Source organism: Molothrus aeneus, chromosome 4 (assembly GCF_037042795.1).
Source record: "Molothrus aeneus isolate 106 chromosome 4, BPBGC_Maene_1.0, whole genome shotgun sequence".
In the NCBI taxonomy this organism is placed as follows: Eukaryota; Metazoa; Chordata; class Aves; order Passeriformes; family Icteridae; genus Molothrus; species Molothrus aeneus.
In genome coordinates this window covers 1,233,912-1,253,861 of record NC_089649.1, presented here as the reverse complement: position 1 = coordinate 1,253,861, position 19,950 = coordinate 1,233,912, and the positions used below count along the sequence as shown (strand labels likewise).

Genomic DNA, 19,950 nt, shown 5'->3' with positions numbered 1-19,950 from the left:
TGGGTCAGAAACCAAAATAAGAATCAACAGCCAGACGAGGACCAGACAAGTGATAGAGCAGTTGCTTTGGAAGTTTAAGGTAAGTCTGCTGGCAGGAGGAAGCGTGGCCGTGTTCTGGAAGCGTTCATTCCCATGTGCACTCCCTCCAGCACTGCGGGAAAGATGTGGAATAGCTGGGTGAGGACAGTGCGTGGAGCGGAGTGTAAAAAAACCCAGATGGACAATTTTAATCCTGGCGGTGCTGCCCTCCCACAGACAGCCCCGGGAACTGCGGCTGGCCTAAAACAGCAGCAATTATCCCAGCGCCTGTCTGGGATGGGCTTTCTCTGAGAGCCAGGCGTGTGGAAAGATGGGAAGGTTACAGCTACAAGTACTGCTCAAGGCCAGTGCCATGCTGTCTGAAACTACTTTTTTTTTTTTAAATTTCCTTGGAACCATCTCCCCCAACAATGTCGTACATAGTCAGAAGTAGCTTTGCCCTTACTGCTGCATATTTCTCAAATATCTTGATTTTTCATGGCTGCTTAGTGTTTAATTTATACTTTAATGGTCTTAAGCTTCCTGTTTAACTTGTCTGGAGACTTCACTATTGCAGAATTACTTTGTGTGGTTAGTAAGACTTGCGAGTGTCTTGGAAGGAAAACAACTTCTAGGAGTAACAAGGAAGGGAATTACAGAGCAGGGAGTAGAGTTGTAGGGAATACATTGCAAAGTAAGTGTTCAAAAGCTGTGCTGTTTTCAGAATGTGCCTGTCAGGCACGAGGGTAGGTCACACAGGTTTACCTTGATGGCAGCACAAATAGCAGATCTACGTGTGAGAGGAGAATAAGCTCTAGGAAGCAGTTAGTGCTTGTTTGTAACTGCTGTCTAAGTGAACCATTTCTGACAAATACAGGCAGGATCAGGTGAAGAATCTCTTCCAAGGTATTCTGGGCCACTCAAGGAAACACATCAAGGACACACAGGTGACAGAGGAGAGGGGGGTCACTGAGGTTCGAACACGAAGCCATTAACCACAGAAACAGTGATTACAGTCCATATCTTACCTGAATTTGTGCATTTGGTCTCATTTGCACTTCCACTTCATAAGCTTAGGATTTAAAATGCCTTTATTTGTTTTGTTCTGTGACTATTTGGGATAATATGATAACATTTCCTAATAATATGATTTCATTTCCTGTGGTGGCCACAGCCAAAACCTGAATTTCCATCACTTAGCTTATTTTTCAGTGGATTTCCTTATGGGGATTCAGCCTCTCTCTGACCTAAAGGTGGCTTTTTGTCACTTGGTTTGCTTTAAATGCTCCCTGTGCCCTTTGTGTCATTTGTCCAGCAAGGACCTTCCCAAGAACTGTGCAGCTCCTTATGCCGACAGCATTTTCTCACTCCTTTGTATGAGTTCTGGACCCTGGAAAAAGGAAAATCCCTGGGAGCATCAGTGTCAGGAGGGTGGCTGATGTGTCTGTGACACGTTCAGTGCTCATTAGGCTGTGACTGCACTGGCGCTAATTAACGAGCACGAGAGCAGCAGGCCGGGTTCGGCCGAGCTCGGCTCGGTTCGGCTGAACTCGGAGCCGCTCTCAGGGTTCGGCTGAGCTCGGTTCTGTTCGGCCGGACTGGGAGCCGCTCGCTGCATTCGGAGCTCAGCTCGGTTCGACCGACTCCGTCATGTTCAGGTTGGTTCGGCTTATCCAGTTCGGTTGGGCTTATCTAGTTCGGTTCGGCTGAACGCGGTTCCGTCCCGTTCCGTTCAGTTCACCTGAGCTAAGCTCGGATCGATTCGGCAAATCGCGGCCAGAGTCGGCCCTTCGGGTACGCTCGGCTTTTCTCGGCCACACTCGGCTGTTGGCGGCTCCACTCGGCCACACTCGGCTCTTCGGCCGTACCTGACTCTGCTCCGCGGTGCAATGGCGGCCGCTGGTAGGGCCCCGCTCCCCGGCCTGAGCCCCGTGAGGGGACAGAGCGCTGGGACAGCCGCCTCAGCCCGGGTCACCCTGTCCCTGCCCGGCCCCGCGTCCCCCGGAGCGCGCCCTGCGGCGCAGAACGCGGCCTTGGAGCCAGGAGCGGGGACAATGCCCTTGGCTCGGCAGCAGCGCCGGGAGGCAGCGGGCGGTGCCCTCAGGTGAGCGGCCGGAGGGGAGGGAGCTGGGCCGGGGGCACCGGGGCCGGGGCACCCACAGGGGGCCGGGGCTGCTTCGGGCGCTGCTGCGTGGGACCCGCTGTGGGTGGGACGGGTCTGTCCCGGGCCTTGCGGCTCTCTGGGATCGTGTTCCGTGGAATAAAGCTGGGGCTCGTCCCAGCTGCGGGGACAGCGCTTTATTGTGTGAGAAACAAAGTTCACTCTTTAGAATTTTTACACGTTTGTTAAGGGATAAAAGGCAGCGCTGGGGTGCTTGGCTGTTTGCCAGGAGCACCCGGTTACCTTAAACCGTGTTCTCTATATTGTGTTACATTGCAGTGGTGTGAGCATATTCATTATAGTTTATACATATTCAAACAGTCCTTTGAGTTTAGATGTTCTTTTGCTTGGTTTTAACCTCCATGCCATCTTGTGGGTTAAACCAGTATACTTTATTTCTTCCTGTGGTGCCATCCTGTTTTATTTTCACTCCCTCGTTATTTGATAACGAGGGTCAATAAATTTTTCCTTTTTTCTCAGTGCTCTGGTTTCTGTTTCTGTTATCTTGTGTTTCAGATAAGATTGTCCCCAAATGTGGGAAATCACCTGATTATCTGACACCTTTTCTGAGTTCCTTACATGTAAAAGCATTTTAACATTTCACACTCTCTATTATGCTACAGTCTAAAATAGTATCTATTACACTGCTATTTATAAAAGCTATGCAGGGCATACATGAACTGACAGATTATACTTTATCAAGAGCAGTAGTTACAGATTGTACTCTCTCAGGATTTTTGTGGTCAATAATACCGTGCCAGAGCTAATAGATAAATGGCAAAGGCAATAACTGCATTTGTTATTTATATTTCTGGGGTGGGCTGAGCTCTGTTTTCCAGGAAGCAGCGGGATGGGTGTCCCTGTGCCCACCCCCCTGGGTCCCAGAGAGAAGCTGCTCCTGTGGCTGCAGCTGAGGGGCACTGGGAAACCTGAACAGTCTTGATGGAAACCGATGCAAAACCAGGTTTTGTTGGGTTTTGGACTTGCCATTTTCCCCTGATCCCTGTGTTTTGCCTTAGGAAACAGGAACTGGGCACCAAGACATTTTGTTACCCTAGAAGGGATGAGTTTGTTTGTATTCCTTTCCTGAGCCACCTGGGACGATTTGGGTCTCAGTTGGCACCTGAGAGCCTCCTTCTGTGTCCTGGGTGGGGTGGTGGCTATCAAAGGGGTAAAAGTTGGAGCAGGAGGGTGGGTGGAGAGGAGAGCAGTGGCTCTTTGGGGATTTGCATCTGGAAAGGGCCCTCAGTTTCCTGATGGGAGTCCTGGAAACAGAGCTGAGAGTCCCTGAGCAATGAGGATGGTGCAGCTGGAGTGCTGAGAGTGCAGAGGCTGCAGTGGGTGTTGTCTGCTCGGTCTCCCGATGTCCCATCTCTGATGCTGGGCTGGCACCCAGGCACCTCCCAGGTCTGGACACCCTCAGGGCAGGAGTGGTTTTGAAATGTTTTAAATGCTGCAGCAGCTCCCTCAGCTTGAATGAGTGTGAGGATATCCAGCGCTTCCTTAGGGCTTGGAGCATGGCAAGGGTGCAGGGCTCATGGTCAGTCTTGTTTAAACCCTTGCAATAGCAAAATATTTTAAAACAGAGACTTTGAGGAAATAACATCGGTGAGTCTGTTGCAAGGATAGGTACAAGCTGTCTTTATTAAAGATCCACACTGCTGGATGTTGTGTCAGAGCACTCTGGGGACAGAAGGTGTCCCCAAAGCTTCATTAACCCCTTGTTTTCTGCTGGTAGGGCAGGGTGTGAGCCCAGCCTCGGGGGCTGTGTGGCTCTTCCTGCCTGGAGCAGGGACACCCCGTGAGGCTGAGCCACAGAGGTTCAGTTGTTGGAGCAGCTGGGGATCTCTTTGTGCCTGGGAATTGTTGTTGCTGCGTTTCTGTCCCAGCTGCAGGGTTCCCTCAGAGCCTGTGCCCTGCAGCAGCACTGGGAGCTCCTGTGCTGGGCAGGGAGCAGCTCTGGCCTGGGGCTTTCAGTCCCATCAGCGTCCATTGAAATCCAGCGTTTGTTTTACTTCCATCAGCCTCTGTGCTGTGCCACCCTCGGTGCCAGGGGACAGAGCTGTGGGGAGGCTCCATCCCATCTGTACCAAGTGCTGCCAGCGCTTCCAGCAGCACTGCTGGGGCATCAAGGGCTGCCTTTGGAGCCTGGCTTTCACAGAGGGTTACACACTCTGCCCTTCAGCATCCAGCTGCATCCTACAGCTGCATAGTTCAGCTCGCAGGGAGCAGAGTCAGCTCTTGGGCCCAAACCAGGTTTTGTCCCACAGAGAGCGACTGAGCTTCCTGAGGTAGCACACAGATGTGCACTGGCCTTTGGGGCTAATAGTGAGTGCTGCCAGGTGATTGTGATAAGGTTGAGCTGAAGCTTTCTTAGAAAAGCCATCAGCTGTAAGGAGAATCTATGGAAAACAGGTGGTTGGTGCACTAGCTGGTAGTAGGTCCTGGGCTTTTCTTCTTCTTTTCTTTAACCTGTTCTTAAGAGGACCCCAAAACTGCAAAATCGAAAGGAAGGGGGATGTGCGGGTGAAAGTTGCTTTTCATTTTTTGAAGTGTTGCTGTGGATTTTAGTGTGTCAAGTGGCACTACCAAAACAGCATTGGAATAACCAAACTTCAGGACTCTGCACTTAATTCCTTGAATGTGTTTGTGTGGGTGCAGGAAATGCCAAATCCCAAGGCAATTCCATGTCTGTAATTTCAAGTGCAACATCTTTAAAACCAAGTGCTCAGTGTGGGCTTTCCACGTGGATGCAAATGGTCAAAGGCCTTTCTTGTGTCCCAAAAGCAAAAACCCTTTCTCTGTGAGGTTTTGGAGGGGATTCTCTTTGGGATTTCTTGTGATGCAGCATCCTGGGTGTCCCTTCCTTTGTGCAAAGTCCAATGGTAAAGGATGGAATGGCTGACACGTGGGGTCTGGGATAAAAATGGTTCTATTAAAATTGGGCAGAGAATGCAATAAGAAAAATGAGCATCCTTTCAATGTCTGAAATAGTCAGGAATAAAAGTGCTGGAAAAGGACACGTTTATGTTTGAATTGGTGTCACCTCTCATGGATAAAACCCCATAGTGAGCAATCAGAGCACAGGTATGAGAGCTGGGATCCTTTGACTTCCACAGTGGACTTAATTTTCTTTTTCTCCTCTCTTTCAGGACAGGAAAAATCATCGAACTCCTCCCATCTTTGCCAAAAGCTTTGGTGTTTAAGCAGCCAAAGGCAAGAGGCCTCAGCACCAGGGGTCTGCGCTGGAGGGCTCTGGTCCTGCCCATGCTGTGGGGTGAGTCAGAGGGACACAGGGCTCCTCTTTTCCTCTCTGCTGGGATTAACTGCCATGGGAATGCCATTGCTGACAGCCCAGCCCCAGCTGTGTCTGCTGGAGAAGGGCAGAGGTGAAGAGACAAATGCCAGAGTTCCCTGGGGATGCTGGAGCTGTGGTGTTGGCTGTGCCCTGAGGGGCAGGTTGGGCATTATCTGTGCACCCAAGGACTGCTCTGGGGGTTCGGGAGCTCTCAGTGCATTCCCAGCTCTGCCAGGGCTGGCAGCCGGTGCAGGGCTGGGTGACAGCCTCTGCTCGGGCCGGGGGCAGGCACTGGCCCTGGCACAGATGCAGGGGCAGGGCTGGGAGGATTTGGGAGCAATGGGAGGAGAATGAGGGATGTGCTGGGCACAGTGGTCAGCCTGTGCTCGTGTCAGCACAGCCCTGCAGGGCCCTGGGATCTGGGAACAGCTCCAGCTCTCCTGGTGCCCAGGGATGGGCTCTGAGGGACTGGGTTTACCTGTGGCTTTCCAGGTCAGCAGGAACAAGGGCAATGTGGTGCCAGAGCTGTGGCCCATCCCATCAGGCTGTATTTCCCTCTGGGAAAGCAGAACAGTCTCTGGGCTGAGGTGAGTTTCCTGCAAGTGCTTAGAATCCAGGGAAAAAGGAGTTCAGGAATTGCATCTGCTGCTTGGAACAATGCCTTAGGCTTTCTTAGTTTGTGTCTGTGAGAAGTGGGCTTTGGGCTGGAGAGGTGCTGTTGGCAACAAAAGATGGAATCAATCCTCTCCAGGGATGTGCAGTGAAGGACTGAGTGGGAGGGAAGGGGAGTATTTAGAAATGATATCAGCATTTCTCCCAACATTGGGGTGCAGCAGTGATGGGGGTGGTTGGGTTTGCTCTGGGCCTTGTTATTCCTTGTGCAATTTTTCAATTCTGTTGCATGATTTACTGTTCAGTGCCTTTCTAACAAAACCTGACAGAAATTTAGGTTTAGGATTAGAACTTAGGTCCATTCACTGCAAAATCTTGCCAAGGCTGGAGGACTGTGATGATGGCTGCTCTCAGCAAAGGTCACTTATTAATGCTGTGTCAGATTTCCCTCAGTGCTGGGCAGGAAAGGTGAGGGTTTGGATCAGGAATTCTGCAAACAAGGCCTGGGTGATTGTTGATTTGTTTTGTTTTTCAGTGAGCCAGGGCTGGCACAGGGAATCGTGCAGGTACTGGTCTGGCACCAGAGCTGCTGCCCTTTGGAGCCATTTTAAAGGTATGATCACTGAACATTTTGGGGGCTGTTTTCAGAACTCCTGTCCCCAGCCCATTGCTAACCCTGGGACATCTGCTCTGGTTTCAGGCTGTCCTTGCTGGAGCAGCCTGGTCCCTGCCATCCCCAAGCCCTGAGACACAGAGGGAGCCCTGTCCCAAGTGGCCTTTGGCACCTTGTCAGGAATGTGGCAGCAGCCCCGGGAGCAGGCTGGAGGTGAGAACTGGGTGCTTGAAACTGAGGAGTGCTTATCTGGGCCTGGGGGGAAGGGGGAGGAGTTTCCATCCCCCCTGGAGCTTTCCTGCTGGGATGGGGCAGCACAGGGAGCAGAATTAATTGTGCACCTCCCACGGGCATTGCTGGCCTTGGTGTCTGTGTTGTGCTATCAGACTGTGGCACTTTGCTGCTGCCACTGCCACCCCACCTGGGGGCTGTGTCCTCCTGCCAGCCCCACACAGGAGCTCCAGGTGTGCCTCTGTGCTCTGTTGGGAGCGTTTGCTGGGAATGTGCCTCATCCCTGGGAGTGTCCCTTTGTCCCTGGGCTGCCAGACAGAGCTTTGGGCTGCTCAGGCTCAGGGTTGGATTGCCAAAGGCCCTGAGAGGGAGCAGCACAGGGAGGGTGCTCAGAGAGGGGCTGGCAGAGCCCAGCTGGCAGGCTGTGCTGGGTGCTGCAGGTGGGTGTGTGTGCACTGCAGGGAGCGAATGTCCCCTTCCCTAACCAGCCCTGCAGATCCCAAGGGCTCCTAGAGCAGGATTTTATCCCTTACTTCCCTTTGTGGAAATTCATTCTCCAAATTGCCACGAGCAATTCTTGGATTTCTCTAGGAGAAAACCTCCCAGCAGAGACAGATTGCAATGGAGGCCAGAGTTGTGTTTGGAGCAGGGAGTGCTGAGAGCTGCGTCTGCCTGTGCTGCCACAGCCTGACCACAGCCACATGGAACAGCCTGGGCAAAGGGACTGGGGGAATTGCTGATGCCCCAGTGAGAAGAACACAAACTCACAGCCATTCAGCCTGACAGTCCCCTCCACCCAGAGCTCAGCACACATCCTCAGAGGTAAGTCCAGCAGCCGAAGGAGCAAAAAACCCCAAAAAACAGAAGAAAAAGGTGATTTATTTTGCTCTAAAGTTATTTCAAGTTGTTATTAAAGCCTAACCAACATTTGCTCTTGATTTTGGTTGGGTGAATAACGAGCAGTGGGCATAGATGATGCCATTCATGTAGCTGAAAACCTGGTGTAATCTAGAGGGGATACAAGAACTGTTTGTGTAGGAAAATGTGAGGGGATGTCAGGGGGAGTGAGGTGGCATTTTTGAGGGAATTGCTGAGGTCATTGAAGGGAGACCAGCAGACAATTTCCCTGGGAAATCTGAGGCCCCTGGGGCCCACAGCCAGGACTCTCCAGGGCTAAGGGGTCAGCACTGGAGACTCACTGTGTCCTCCTTCCTTGGCAGCAGCCAGCAGGGAAGGGAGAAGAGGATCCCTGTGCGATGAGGCTGGAGAGAGCGAGCAGAGGAGCAGCCTCGGGCTGGAGAAAGGCAAAGGGACCAACATGATGTCACCAGGGCACCTGTGAGGAACAGAATGGACACTTGGAGGTCACATGGAGGTGAGGAGTGGATGGTTTGGGGCAAAATGTGAGTTAATCTATAGGGAAATAAGTATGGGATATTTAGGAGGGAAAAGCTGAGGTGATGAGTTCACCCAGCCTGGCACAAGGTGTGTTTGCACAGGCTGGGGCCAGAGGTGAAGGTCAATCCAAAGCCAGCCCTGCTCAGCCTCTAAATCCCAGGATAAGTTGTACAGGCTGCCCACTGAGGGATTAAAAATACATAAAAATGAAACCAAGAGCATTAATGAGAATCCTGGGAATCCCATTAACTTGTTGTCAGAACTCCTAACACAGTTTTGAGCTTTGATGACAAGAATGCATTTCTTTATTTGGATTATTCACTGTGTGGGAAATGGAGTTTATTTGGATTTTAGAGCCCTCATGGTGGCCCTGACACTGCTCAGGAGCTGGTAGGAAAAGCAGAGTCAGAGCTCCTGGCAGGCACAGGGATGTTTTCCCCCATAGTGGATTGTGGAGGAATTGTCTGGGACCTGGATTGTCCCTCTGGGTGATGCCACTTGCTGTGGTTTGTATAATTCCATACATTTAATTCCCAAAACTTCCCAGCCCAGGGGTTTGAGCTGACAGGGCAGGACAAAGATTGTTCTCTGTGTGGTGCCCAGATTTGGGGTTCCCTGTCAGCTGTGCTAGATCTGATGAATTATACCCATAGCCCCAACTTCCCTGCTCCATTCCCACTGCAGTAACCTCACAGTGCCCCATGGAGTGTGGGTATTCCCATGCAGAGCTGCTGCCTTGGACAGCAGCTGTGTCAGGAGCCAGCAGAGCTTCCAAGGAGGCTCAGCAGCACAGGGACAAGGACAGGGTTATCTTCCATAGAACTGGCTATTTAGAACCCTCACCCCAATGGTGTCCCTGGGCTCACTGGACAGAGCTGCCTGGAATGGAGCTGATTTCACCCCCCTGAGCTCCAGGATGGAGAAGATGCAGTTGGTGTTTTAAAGCAGGAGAAGGCAGTGGCCAGATGTGCTCCCAGCCTGTGCTGAGGCAGCCCCTGTGCCCAGGTGGGGACATCTCTCCCTGCAGAAGCTCAGCTCCTTTCAGAGCCTCAGCAGTGGCCTCTACAAATTCTTTTCTCTCAGGAAAGGGATGTGCATCTCTGTCTTCAGCACACTCCAGTGGGACCTACCTGTGAAAGCTTTCCATGACATCTGCACTTCCAGCTGGATCCCTGGAAAACTCCAAACTCCATCCCACTGATTTTCAGGTATCTCTGAGGGCTACTGCCTGGGATTTAATATCTGTGGGGGAAGACTGCCTTGGCTTTAATGCTGCTGATGGATGATGGCCTCAGGCTGGGGAGGAGGGAAGGGATTTGGGGTGGCTGGGACATAGCTGGCAGCTGTGTGGGAGCTCTGAACCAGGAATTGCTGTGTGAGCCCCTCTGCAAAGGGCCCTTGCCTCCATTCCCAGTAATGCCAGCTTCTCCTTGGCTGTTGGTGGTCTCTGTCCAGGCTGAAGCATTTCCATGTGCCTGGTCAGAGCAGCCCCTGGCTGAGGAGCCACAGTGCAGGCACAGCTCCTCCCCTGCAGATCCCAAAGACACGAGGTGCTGCTTGCCTTTCAGGAGCTTCTGGCCTCCTCCTGCCCTGCGCTCCCAGCCAGCTGGGACACACTGAGGGAACACCAAGGAGCATCGCTGGCAGCAAGCAGGAGAGACACCAAGGTCTCTGGGCTAGAAAAAGAGCCCTGGACTCAGCAGCCAGCATCGTTTTGACCTAGCAACACTCACCTGCAGGAAACACCCCCTGCCACAGAGCAAGGTAACCCTCAGGACTTGTCTTGTTCCTGGGGAAACAAAGGGACATTGTGGGAGCACATTTACAGCTGCTGGGTAAATCCTGGAAAGGGCAGAAAAACCAGGGTTATGGGGAAGAGTTTGGTGCTGACATGTTGGGTGCCAGCCAGTTCTGCCCTATAGCCATTGCAGGGGCTGGTGTGTAAAGCAGCATTAGCAGGAGGGAAGGAGCTGCATTTGTAGAGGAGTTCTCTTACTGGCAGCAGTCATTCCCATCCCTCACAGGACCTTTGGAACAACCCTGGGATTGGCTCAGGTGTTTGGAGCAGGGTGCTGAGAAGGCCAGAATTCCGTGTTCCATGTGTAGCTGGGCAGTCACTTCTCAGCATTTAACTTGATGATCCTCACAGCTTTGGCAATAAAGAACAAATAGTTTTCACTGTTTTTTTTAACACTGGGGTTTTTTTCCTTGTATTTCCCTGGGGCTCTAGTCCCACACCAGACACACCCACACCAGAGCGGGAGCAGCAACAGCTCGGCCCCAGCAGCTATCCCAGAGCGGCTGCTCCCGGTCGGGGCGCTGCAGCCCCCGGGGGTGCAGACACGGAGAAGGGGCTGCGGCGCTGTGGCTCATAGGGGAGTGCGGTGCTTGTGGGGTTACCGGGCCGGGGGGCCTGCGGGGCGGCGCCAGCCGCAATCCAGAGGCTGCTCCTGGGAAGCATCATCTTCCTGGTGGGCATGGCAGTGGCACAGCACCGGTTCCCTACCGCCGCAGCCAGAGCGGCAGCGCCTGTCTCAGAGTGGCTCTTCCCGCGGCGATACCGGTTCCATCCCAGCCCCAGTGCCACCTCGATCCTCCGGCCCCGACACCTGTACCCTGCCCACCGAGAAAGAAGCGGATCGGCCTGGCTTCCACAGGAAATACCGGCAGGACCAGGACCCGAATCCCCGGGACCAGATCCCGGTCCCACCTGAGCGCCTTGGACCCCGCGCAGCACCAGCAGGAGCCCCCGATCCGGATCCCTGCACAGCACTCCGACCGACACTCCCGCCGCATCCCGAGATGAGCATCCCCTGCAGAAAGCGGGATAGGTGCGGATCCGCCGGGATTTATGGGCGGGCGGGGTGCGGGGGGGGAGGCGGGGCCCCGGGGGCGGGGCCGGCACAGGTGTGAGAGACCCCAGTGCGGCTGCGCGTGCCGGGGCCTGGGGGGATTTAAGGCGCGGGGAGGGCCCGGCGCAGCCATTTGATCTTGAAGGGGATCCCGGGCGGGAGGGGGTTAGGGTTAGGACGGGCTCCCTCCGGGGGAGGGGGCGGTGCCTGGGGGCTAACTCCCCCCGGACGGGGGGTGGTTGGTGGTGGGAGGACTCCAGGGGATGGCTATGTATATGTGGCAATTCTTTTTTTTTTTTTTAATGTGTATTCACGCTGCAGAGTGACCTGCTCGCCTCTGTTTCCCCCTTCCCCCCTACCCGCCACACCCCCCCCTGCCCCACCCCTCCGGGCCCCGGTCCGGAGGAGGGAGTCCCCGAGAGGGGGCCGGGGCGGGACCATGTCCGGAGAAGGGGTCCAGGGGAGCGAGCGGGGCCTGGATGGGGAGTTACCCTCTCAGTCACCGCCCCCTTCCCCGGACTCCCTCCGGAGGAGGGGGCCCTCCCCGACCCCCCCCTCAGGGACTCCCTCCTCCGGAGCGGGCCCCTCCCAACCCCCCTTCCACCAACCCCCCTTTCCGGACCCCCTCCGGAGGAGGAGGGCCCCCCACCTCAGGCCCCCCCAGTGTGATGTTGGGAAAGCCGGAGCCCGGCGGTGTGGGGCGGTGTGTTGGACTGCAATGGGGGCACCCGCAGAGCGGGTCCGGCCCCGTGTGGGGTTCCCAGCGAGGGCGGGGTCGCCGGGCTCCGGCCCTCAGGGCTTTATTATTGCCCGGCACCCCGAGCCCCGCGGCTGCGAGGAAAGGAGGAGAGGGGAGGACGGGGAGACAGGAGAGATGGGGGAGGTGAGGACGGGAAGGGAGAGGGGTCGGAGTGAGGAGGGAAGCGGGAGAGGAAGGGAAACGCCGGGGGGGGGAGAAGAGGGACGGTGGAGAGAGGAGGAATAGAAGGGAGTAGCGGGAAAGGGACAGAACGGGAATGAGTAGGGGGGGTCGGGTTTGGGAGGAGAGGAAAGGACCGTTTCAGGGGGAGAAAGAGAGGGAATACGCGGAGAAGGAAGGAGGGGTAGAGAGAGGGACTGAAGGGGAGGCCGAAGCCTCCGCGCCTTACCTGCAGAGCCCGCACAGGGAGCTCCCGTCCGCTCCGTGCTCTGAGTGAGCAAATGGCGGCCGAGGGCATTTCCGGGGTCTAAATCACCTCGGCCCCGCCCCGCGCAGCCGCCCTGGGGCCCCGAGCACCTGAGCCACGCCCGGCCTGCACACCTGAGCTGGTAGCGCCCCTTGTGCCGCCCGGCCCCGCCCCCTTCACCGCCCGGCTCCGCTCCTGGCACCGCCCCATGTTCTGTCAGGTCCCGCCCCTGGTACCGCCCCCTGTGCCCTCAGGCCCAGCTCGCAGTGCCGTCCGGCCCCGCCCCCCGCACCGCTGTCCCGCGGCCACGCGGGGGCGCTGCGCTCGCACCGCGCTCCGTGTCCGCCAGAGGGCGCCCTGCTGGGTCCCGGCCCCACACGGCGGCTCCGCGTCCGCACCGGGGAACGGCCGCGATCCCGTGCCCGCGGCCATCCCGGGCCCGAAACCGATCCCGGGCTGGTGCCGCTTCGATCCGCCCGACGGGGGAGAGGCGGCACCGCCCGGCACACCCCAGCGGCGCTCTGCCCCCCGGCCACGGTGGCGGTGGCACCGTCGCAGCGCCCCGTGCCCGCTCTCCGTGGCCCCGCCTCCCTGTTTCCCCCGGTCCCGGGGCCATCGCTCGGGAGCCTCGCTCGGCGCTGTGCGAGCCCCGTCCGACGGCTGCTCCGGCCGGGGACCGCTCGGAGCCCGGGGCGCTGCGGCCGGGCCGTGACCGTGGCCCGGGGTGCGGGGGCCGAGCGCTGGCTGGGTCTGCCGCGGGTCTCGGGCGGTGCCGCCTCTCCCCCGTCGGCATCGGGACCGGGATCGGTATGGGGCGGGAGGAGCCGCTCCGGGCCCGACGTTGGGACCGAGTCCCGCTCCCGCCCCGGAGGGGCGGCGGGGAACCGGGCGGGACAGCGGCGGCCGCTCCCCGGTGCAGACGCGGAACCGCGGCCAGGACCGGGCCCGGCGCGGGGGCTCCAACCCGCACCGTGTGCTCGGGGGGCGGCCCGGCCTGTGGGCGCCGCCTCCCAGCTGCCCCGGCCGTGACATGAAAGTTTGATAAGGAAGAGTTAATCCAGGAGAGGAGGCTATTCCATGAGTCCCTAATTATTTATTTTCAGCTTTCACACATAAATCATCAAGAACAGAATGTGGTTATCTCCTGCATCAGCAGGATTTGGTCCCGAGCTGCAGCTCACTGTCAGTGCAGATCCCTGGGAGAAAAACCCGGGTTCTTCCATAAAAACCAGCTCTGTCTTCGTCCCAGGGGTGTGGTCTGAAAGGGAACATCTGGCCTCAGGGGGAGTGCAGGGTGCGTGGGGAGGCTGGGTGGATTTGGTGGCCAGGGGTCTGTCCTGGTTTAGGGAAAATTTGAGAGAGAATCTCCAAAAGGGGGCCCCTCCAGGCAGCAAACCCACACGGCCCCTCCCCCCAACCGGTTCAGGAAGAATTCCTCAGAGAGAAGAGGAAAGAACCTGTTTATTTAACAGGCCCAGCACCCCCAAGCACACAAAATTAACAATACTGGGTGACACCACTCTTTCACCGCTCTGAAAAAAGATGAAAAATTCAGAAAGTCTTTCTTGGGGGTGGTCGCTTTGTTATCAGTCCCTCCGGTGCTGGGGTAGCTGCTGCAGGCCACAAGGTGCAGACTCTTGGTGTTCCCAGGACCCAGTCCAGAGCAGGTTCAAGTAGGTCCAAAAAAAGGAAAGGAGAAACAGTCCAGGGACTGTTTGGATTGTTTAGCTAAACTAGCTAATGAGCAGAAGCAAGATCGAGAGCAAAGCAAAAAGCAAAAGAAAAAAGCAAAAGCAGCGCCATATACTGCACCGTCTCTGTGTCTCGCCAGCCGTGGGGGAGCAGCTGATAAGAAACCAAAACAAAACTTGCACCCTTCTGTGACCATGTTCACAGGGGTTCTTGGATGAGGGAAGAGACGAGAATGTTGAGTCCATGATCAGAAGGCTTGATTTATTATTTTATTATTTTTATATATATATATATATAAGTATATATATATATATATATACTACATTATAACTATACTAAAAAGAAAAGAAAGGAAAAAGTTTTCTCAGAACCTTGCTGAGCTAAGACTAGAATAGAATGATAACAAAGGCAGCTCTCTCAGACTCTGTCCGAGATAGCTCCGTCTTGATTGGCCACTAATTACAAACATCCAAGAGGGGCCAATCACAGGTGGACCTGTTGCATTCCACAGCAGCAGATAATAATTGTTTACATTTGTTGCTGAAACTTGTCAGCTTCAGCAGGAAAATCCTAAAGAAAAGATTTTCAGAAAAAGATGTCTGTGACACCCTTCAGAGCCAGTCTTGAAGGCACAGAACAGGATATCCAGCACAAACAGAACACACGGATGGGGATACAAGCATCATAACGTCACCCTAGGACAGGGTCTCACTGCAGCAGTTGGATCTCCATCCTTCCCTCTTTGCTTCCCTCTCATCAATTGCCCAGGCAGGACTAATGAGGATCACTTCAGCTGGATCTTCTCCTCTTCCTCGGCTTCTCTTAGGACCCTAGAAGATGATAAGATGCTGAATTTTCATTTTTCTAGGGACAAAGGGAAAGATGCACTGTAGGGAGAGCTCTACAACAGTCCCAGCAAAAGTCTGGGATGGGGCTGCAAAGCAGAGACCCCAACCCAGCAGTGGCAGGAATGAAACCTGAGGTGCAGCCTGGAGCTGAGCTTCCAAGGATAACAACCGGCATTTCCCAGCAGCACCAGTGGGTTTGGGGTGCTGACATCCCAAAAAAAGTGTGTCTCCTTCCTCAGGATGAGATAGTATCCTAAGCACACAGGGCTTTCCACTCACGGGGTGCATGGAGTGCTTTTCCTCCTCTTGTTGTCGGTGTTGCTCCCAGCATCCCTCACAGATCCCAAGGTTTCAGGGCCACCCATCCCTGTTTGTCCAAGTTAATGATTCAAACTGTCTGGATCTCTGAGGCCCTGGCAGCCAGGCCCCAGGGGGCAGGCCAAGGATGCTTGCCCTTTGGGGTTAATCATTCTCCCAGCTTTTGACCCTGCCTCCATAAAAACCCCAGGATGGGACTCCTGGTGCTGCTTCCCAGCAGGAGGAGGAGAGCCAGCTCCAGCATGAGGGCAGCCCTGGCCCTGCTGCCGCTCTTGGCCGCTGCACAGGCCTTACACCGAGGTAAGAGAGGTGGTCCCGGGGCTGTGCTGGCCCTGGGATGAGGGGCATGGAGATGGGGCCTCAATTCCAGAGGTTTTCAGTGGCCTCCCCTCTCCCAGCCTGCAGCCAAACCACTGGGCAGAACCAGAGAGGGAAGGGAAAGGCTGGGAGGATGGGTTGGGATCCAGGATGCCACTGTGGGGTGATGCTGGAGGAGGTGGGATGGAGAGAGGACAGAGCCACAGGGACTGGCATTTTCCTTTCTAAAGGAAAATAGGATTTCCTGACCCCCCCTTGGGGAGCACCATTCCTGTGCAACACTCACCTCTTGGTGGGAACGATGCTCTGCCATCCTTTGCTGCCTTCTCAGCCCCTCAGGGAATTCCCCCAGCTGCCAAAAACCACCTAAAACTTACCTCTCCCACATGGCTTTGTACAAGTGAACAGAAATGCCACAAGCTGGGACCGGGAGCCGATGTTCCTGCTAGGAAAGAGACACAATTTTTCCTTGGCTTCCCCTTTTCTGGAACCTCCTGCCTTCACCCTGTTCTTCCCTTGCCACCAGAGGGATGTGACCCTCAGAGTGATGGCCCAAAGCCCTGGGTTTTGGGGAGGTGACCCTGCCCCAGGCTGCAATCCCAGGGAACACCGGGATCAGTGTTTACCCTGCTGCTGCCAAGGTCTGGCCCCACAGAGTCGGATGGGAATCGATCCTGTTTTTCCAGGGAGGGCAGCACTGCTGGGAGTGTTTTCACTCCTGGCTGCCCCGTGGACCTGGCCCCAGATGGTTTCCCAGCCCTTATGGTTTCCAGACCCTGCCAGAAAATCCAACCCCACATATTCCATGCTCCAAACCTGCCATATAATTTACCTGTAGCTCTCCCAGCTCCAGAGAGGGTTTTCTCCCTGCCCCTTTCCCTGGCTGCAGAGCTGGAGCAGCAGCCTGGACACCAGGGGTGCTACTCCCAGACTGGCTGTGACAACATCTCCCCAGGGGCCACCTGGAAAAAGTGGTGGAAAAATTGGAAAAAGAAGTAATGGAGTGAAAAAAATGAACAAACCCCAAGTGACTAAAGCAGTGTGTTCCGTGGTGACAGAGCATTCCTTGCTCCTTACTCACAATTCCTCCTTCTCCTGCACTTTCAGGGAAAGCTTATGTCCGGGAGAAGGTCTGCCAGGAGTACAAGATCCTGGGCAAGGAGAACTTCAGAACCCTGTAGGTACCTCCTGCTGCTGATGCCCTTCCAGGAGCCTTGACACCTGAGCCAGGAACAGAAAACAGTAAATAAAAATCATGGAAAAGGGCAGATGGATTCAATTCATCAAAAAGGGGAGATGCAATTCAACCCCTGGTGTCTGATTGCTTTTAGCAGGAGAAAAGTTTGATTCCTTGTTGAATTCCTCAAAAAAACCAATTAAGCACCTAAATGATTAAGAATTCTCACAGAGCTCTCACACACAGTCCCCTGTAAGTGACAGCCCCCAGCCTGGTAGCTGTTCCAGTTCTTTCCTGGCTGTTTTCCAAGGAATATGCTGTGATTTCTCTCTGCACCACGGCCAGCACTGTTAAACCCATTTGAGCAGAACAGTCCTGTGAGGTGATTTCTGATTGAAGATAAAGGCTCACCTGGCTCTCCCTGTCTTTGCTGCCAGGACCATCATTTCCACCAGCCGGAAATATTCCAACGGCACCTTCCAGGAGATCGGCCACCTCGTCCGGGAAATCGTCTCCCTGGCCGAGACCTGCTGCGCCGATGGGGCCGACCCCTCCTGCTATGACGCAGGGGTGAGCCTGACCAAAAACATCCAACAGACCCCAATAATGGGTAATGGGCGATGGCACGGCGTGGCCATAACCTCCTGTCCCCCCTCCCGCAGTCCACGGCGCTGTCGGATAAATCCTGCGGGGCGGACTCGCCCTTCCCGGCGCACCCCGGCGCGGCGCGGTGCTGCGGCCAGCAGGGGCTGGAGCGCAAGCTGTGCCTGGCCGCCCTGCGGCACCCGCCCCAGCCCCTGCCCCGCTTCCTGCAGCCCTCCGACAGAGAGCTCTGCCACGCCTTCCGCCTGGAGCCCCGGGAATTCGCCGACAGGTGAGCCAGGCTGCGCCCGGCTGGGTGCTGGCACCGGCCTGTGGCATGGGCTGACAGCCTGAGGGGGTGCCTGGAGAGGGTTCCCATCCCTGAAGCACCTCAATGCCCCCAAACCCCACTTACACTCCCGATTCCCTGATCCTGAGGTGCTGGATCTCCTTAACCATCTCTGTCACAGGTTTCTTTATGAGTATGCCAGCAGCTACAGCCAGGCTCCCCTGCCTGTGCTCCTGGCCTCCACCACCACCTTCCTCTCCATGGTCTCCACCTGCTGCATCTCCCCTGCACCCACTGCCTGCTTCCTGAAGGAGGTGAGACCCCCATCCTCACTGCCCAGGGAGCCAGGCAAACACTGTGCTAATTTCCACTTCCATCCTCTATTTGTGGCAGAAACTGGAGAGGAAAACCCTCTCCCTACTCACCCTGACGTCAAACCGGATCTGCTCCCGCTTCTCGGCCTATGGCAAGGACAAAGCCAGCTTCAGGTACGGGGGGAAATGGCCTCTCCATCCTGGGACAGGGCTCCTCTCTCCTGCTGCAGATCCTGTTGGCAGGCAGCATTTAGGAAAACAAGCTTTAATTCTGCTGTGGATCCCTGCAGTTGCCCCGTGCACAGCACAGGCACAGAGCAATCCCTGCGCTCCCCATCCCCTGAGGGCCCTCCCTTACCCTGCTCAGAGCTGATTCCTGGGAGGGGGATCCAAGCCCCCAGCCCCACTCACCCTGTGCTCCCCAGCTCCCTGGCCTTGCTCGCTCAGAAGATTCCCACTGCCTCCTTCGAGGAGCTGCTGCCCCTGGCTGAGGACGCTGCCGAGGTGGCTTCCCAGTGCTGTGACTCCATGGCCGAGGACTGCATGCAGAAGAAGGTAGGAGGGGCTGGAGCCCAGCCCAGAGCAGCTCCAGTAGGAGCTCAGGAGGCTGAGGGCACCTGCACAGGCCCTGCTCCCTCTCTGCAGCTCTTGGAGCACACGTCCAGAGTCTGCTCGGCACTGTCGGCGCAGGACAGGCGCTTTGCCGCCTGCTGCCAGGGGAAAAACCTGATGGAAAACCATTTCTGCATCCTGGCCATGCCCCCAGCCCCAGCTACCAGGCTGCCAGAGCCACCAGAGCCCACCAACAACGAGCTGTGTGCCAAGGAGGGGGCTCTCCACGCCACCAGGTGAGCAGGACCCATGGCAGCTAGGGGGCAGTCATGAAATAAAACCATTTAAGCTGGAAAAGATCCCTAAAATCACTGAGTCCAACCAGTTCCTGACCCTGTTCCGTGCTTAGGTTATTATGGGGATAACCAGGGGAACATCCTCAATTCCCTCTGGGGAATTGAGTGCCATCAGGGGCTGCACAAAGATGCCAAAAGCGAGCCCCATCCCAGTCTGAGCAGCAGCCACAATGAGAACTCACCTGAGCTCTCTCATTTCCCACTCCAGGTTCCTGTTTGAGCTGGCCCGGAGGCATCCCAACCTCCCCGAGGCCGTCCTCGCCAAGCTCTACGACTCCTCTGGGAAACTCCGGGAGGAATGCTGCTCCTCCAAGGACCCCTCTGCCTGCTGGGACAGCAAGGTGAGTGGTGTGGGGGCTCATCCTGTTCCCCCTCATCCCAGTGCCCCCCAAATCCCATCCTGGTAACTCGTCCTCTCTGCCCCCAGCGCCAGCGGATCGCAGCAGAGCTGTTCCCCTTCCTGGCAAAGGCCGACCAGCTCTGCGGGCAGTACCACAAGCTGCCTTTCCTTGAGTTCAAGAAGAGGTGAGCCTTTCCCTTCCCCCCCACAAAAAACCCACCTGGGTAGGTTTTTTTTCTCATGCAATCAGAATCCGTCCATAATGCTGAGGATGCCAAACCGGGATGCACCAGGAGCCGCGTGGCTCCGCTTCCCGCTGTAACTGCGCTCCCCATCGCAGGCTGCGGGACAGTCTGGCCCAGCCCGAGCCCGAGCCCAGCCCGGCGCCGCTGGAGCAGCTCCTGGAGCAGCGAGCATCTTTCGCCTCCTCCTGCTGCCTGTCGGACGCTCCGCCGCTTCTCTGCGCTTCCAAGGTAGGGCCGGGCCCCTCCTGCCCCCCGCGGGGCCGCACCTGCTCTGGGGCTGCCCCTCGGCTCTTCCCTCCTTCCCCAGGTCACCTCGGAGCTGGGGGAGCTGTGCCAGGGAGATTCCTGCCTGCTGGGATAGGCTGCTGGTGCAGGGATCACTTCTCCAGGGATCGCGCACCGATGGAACAGGGACACGAGGCGGAGCTCGGGAACACCGGGAACGTCCGAAGGGAGCATTGGGGAGCTGGGCTGGACGTCCGGCAGATGGGAGGTGTCACCGAGCCCAGAGTTTGTGTTCCTGCAGCCAAAATAAAGACAAAAATGCCCTGCAGTGCGGCTGGAAAGGCT

General features: G+C 56.1%; 1 protein-coding gene and 2 long non-coding RNA genes across 3 annotated transcripts; 1 reads left to right on the top strand and 2 right to left on the bottom strand.

Moving 5' to 3' along the window:
- Positions 1-1,915: 1,915 nt before the first annotated feature.
- Positions 1,916-19,933, top strand: GC (GC vitamin D binding protein). The gene is made up of 21 exons (XM_066549347.1): positions 1,916-2,122; positions 5,332-5,456; positions 6,625-6,702; positions 6,790-6,915; positions 7,525-7,755; positions 8,154-8,308; positions 9,415-9,539; positions 9,900-10,095; positions 10,846-11,162; positions 15,398-15,507; positions 16,633-16,702; positions 17,140-17,272; positions 17,365-17,576; positions 17,755-17,887; positions 17,967-18,061; positions 18,313-18,442; positions 18,533-18,735; positions 19,004-19,136; positions 19,223-19,320; positions 19,476-19,608; positions 19,688-19,933. Exons 9-21 carry the CDS (start codon positions 11,134-11,136, stop codon positions 19,739-19,741), a joined length of 1,533 nt encoding a protein of 510 aa, XP_066405444.1. The 5' UTR covers positions 1,916-2,122; positions 5,332-5,456; positions 6,625-6,702; positions 6,790-6,915; positions 7,525-7,755; positions 8,154-8,308; positions 9,415-9,539; positions 9,900-10,095; positions 10,846-11,133; the 3' UTR covers positions 19,742-19,933.
- Positions 7,824-11,077, bottom strand: LOC136556259 (uncharacterized). Its single transcript, XR_010783604.1, has 3 exons — positions 10,065-11,077; positions 9,462-9,947; positions 7,824-8,269 (listed from the first exon to the last, which is right to left on the bottom strand). It is a non-coding gene; the product is annotated as an uncharacterized lncRNA (long non-coding RNA).
- LOC136556260 (uncharacterized) lies at positions 16,610-18,077 on the bottom strand. Its single transcript, XR_010783605.1, has 3 exons — positions 17,999-18,077; positions 17,114-17,278; positions 16,610-16,746 (listed from the first exon to the last, which is right to left on the bottom strand). It is a non-coding gene; the product is annotated as an uncharacterized lncRNA (long non-coding RNA).
- Positions 19,934-19,950: the final 17 nt, after the last annotated feature.

Bases quoted from the DNA above. Each gene is read 5' to 3' on its own strand.
- GC (XM_066549347.1), top strand. From the start codon at position 11,134: ATGAGCATCCCCTGCAGAAAGCGGGATAG. The intron at 11,163-15,397 runs GTGCGGATCCGC...TAAAAACCCCAG, and splicing joins CCCTGCAGAAAGCGGGATAG to GATGGGACTCCTGGTGCTGC. The intron at 18,062-18,312 runs GTACGGGGGGAA...TGTGCTCCCCAG, and splicing joins AAGGACAAAGCCAGCTTCAG to CTCCCTGGCCTTGCTCGCTC.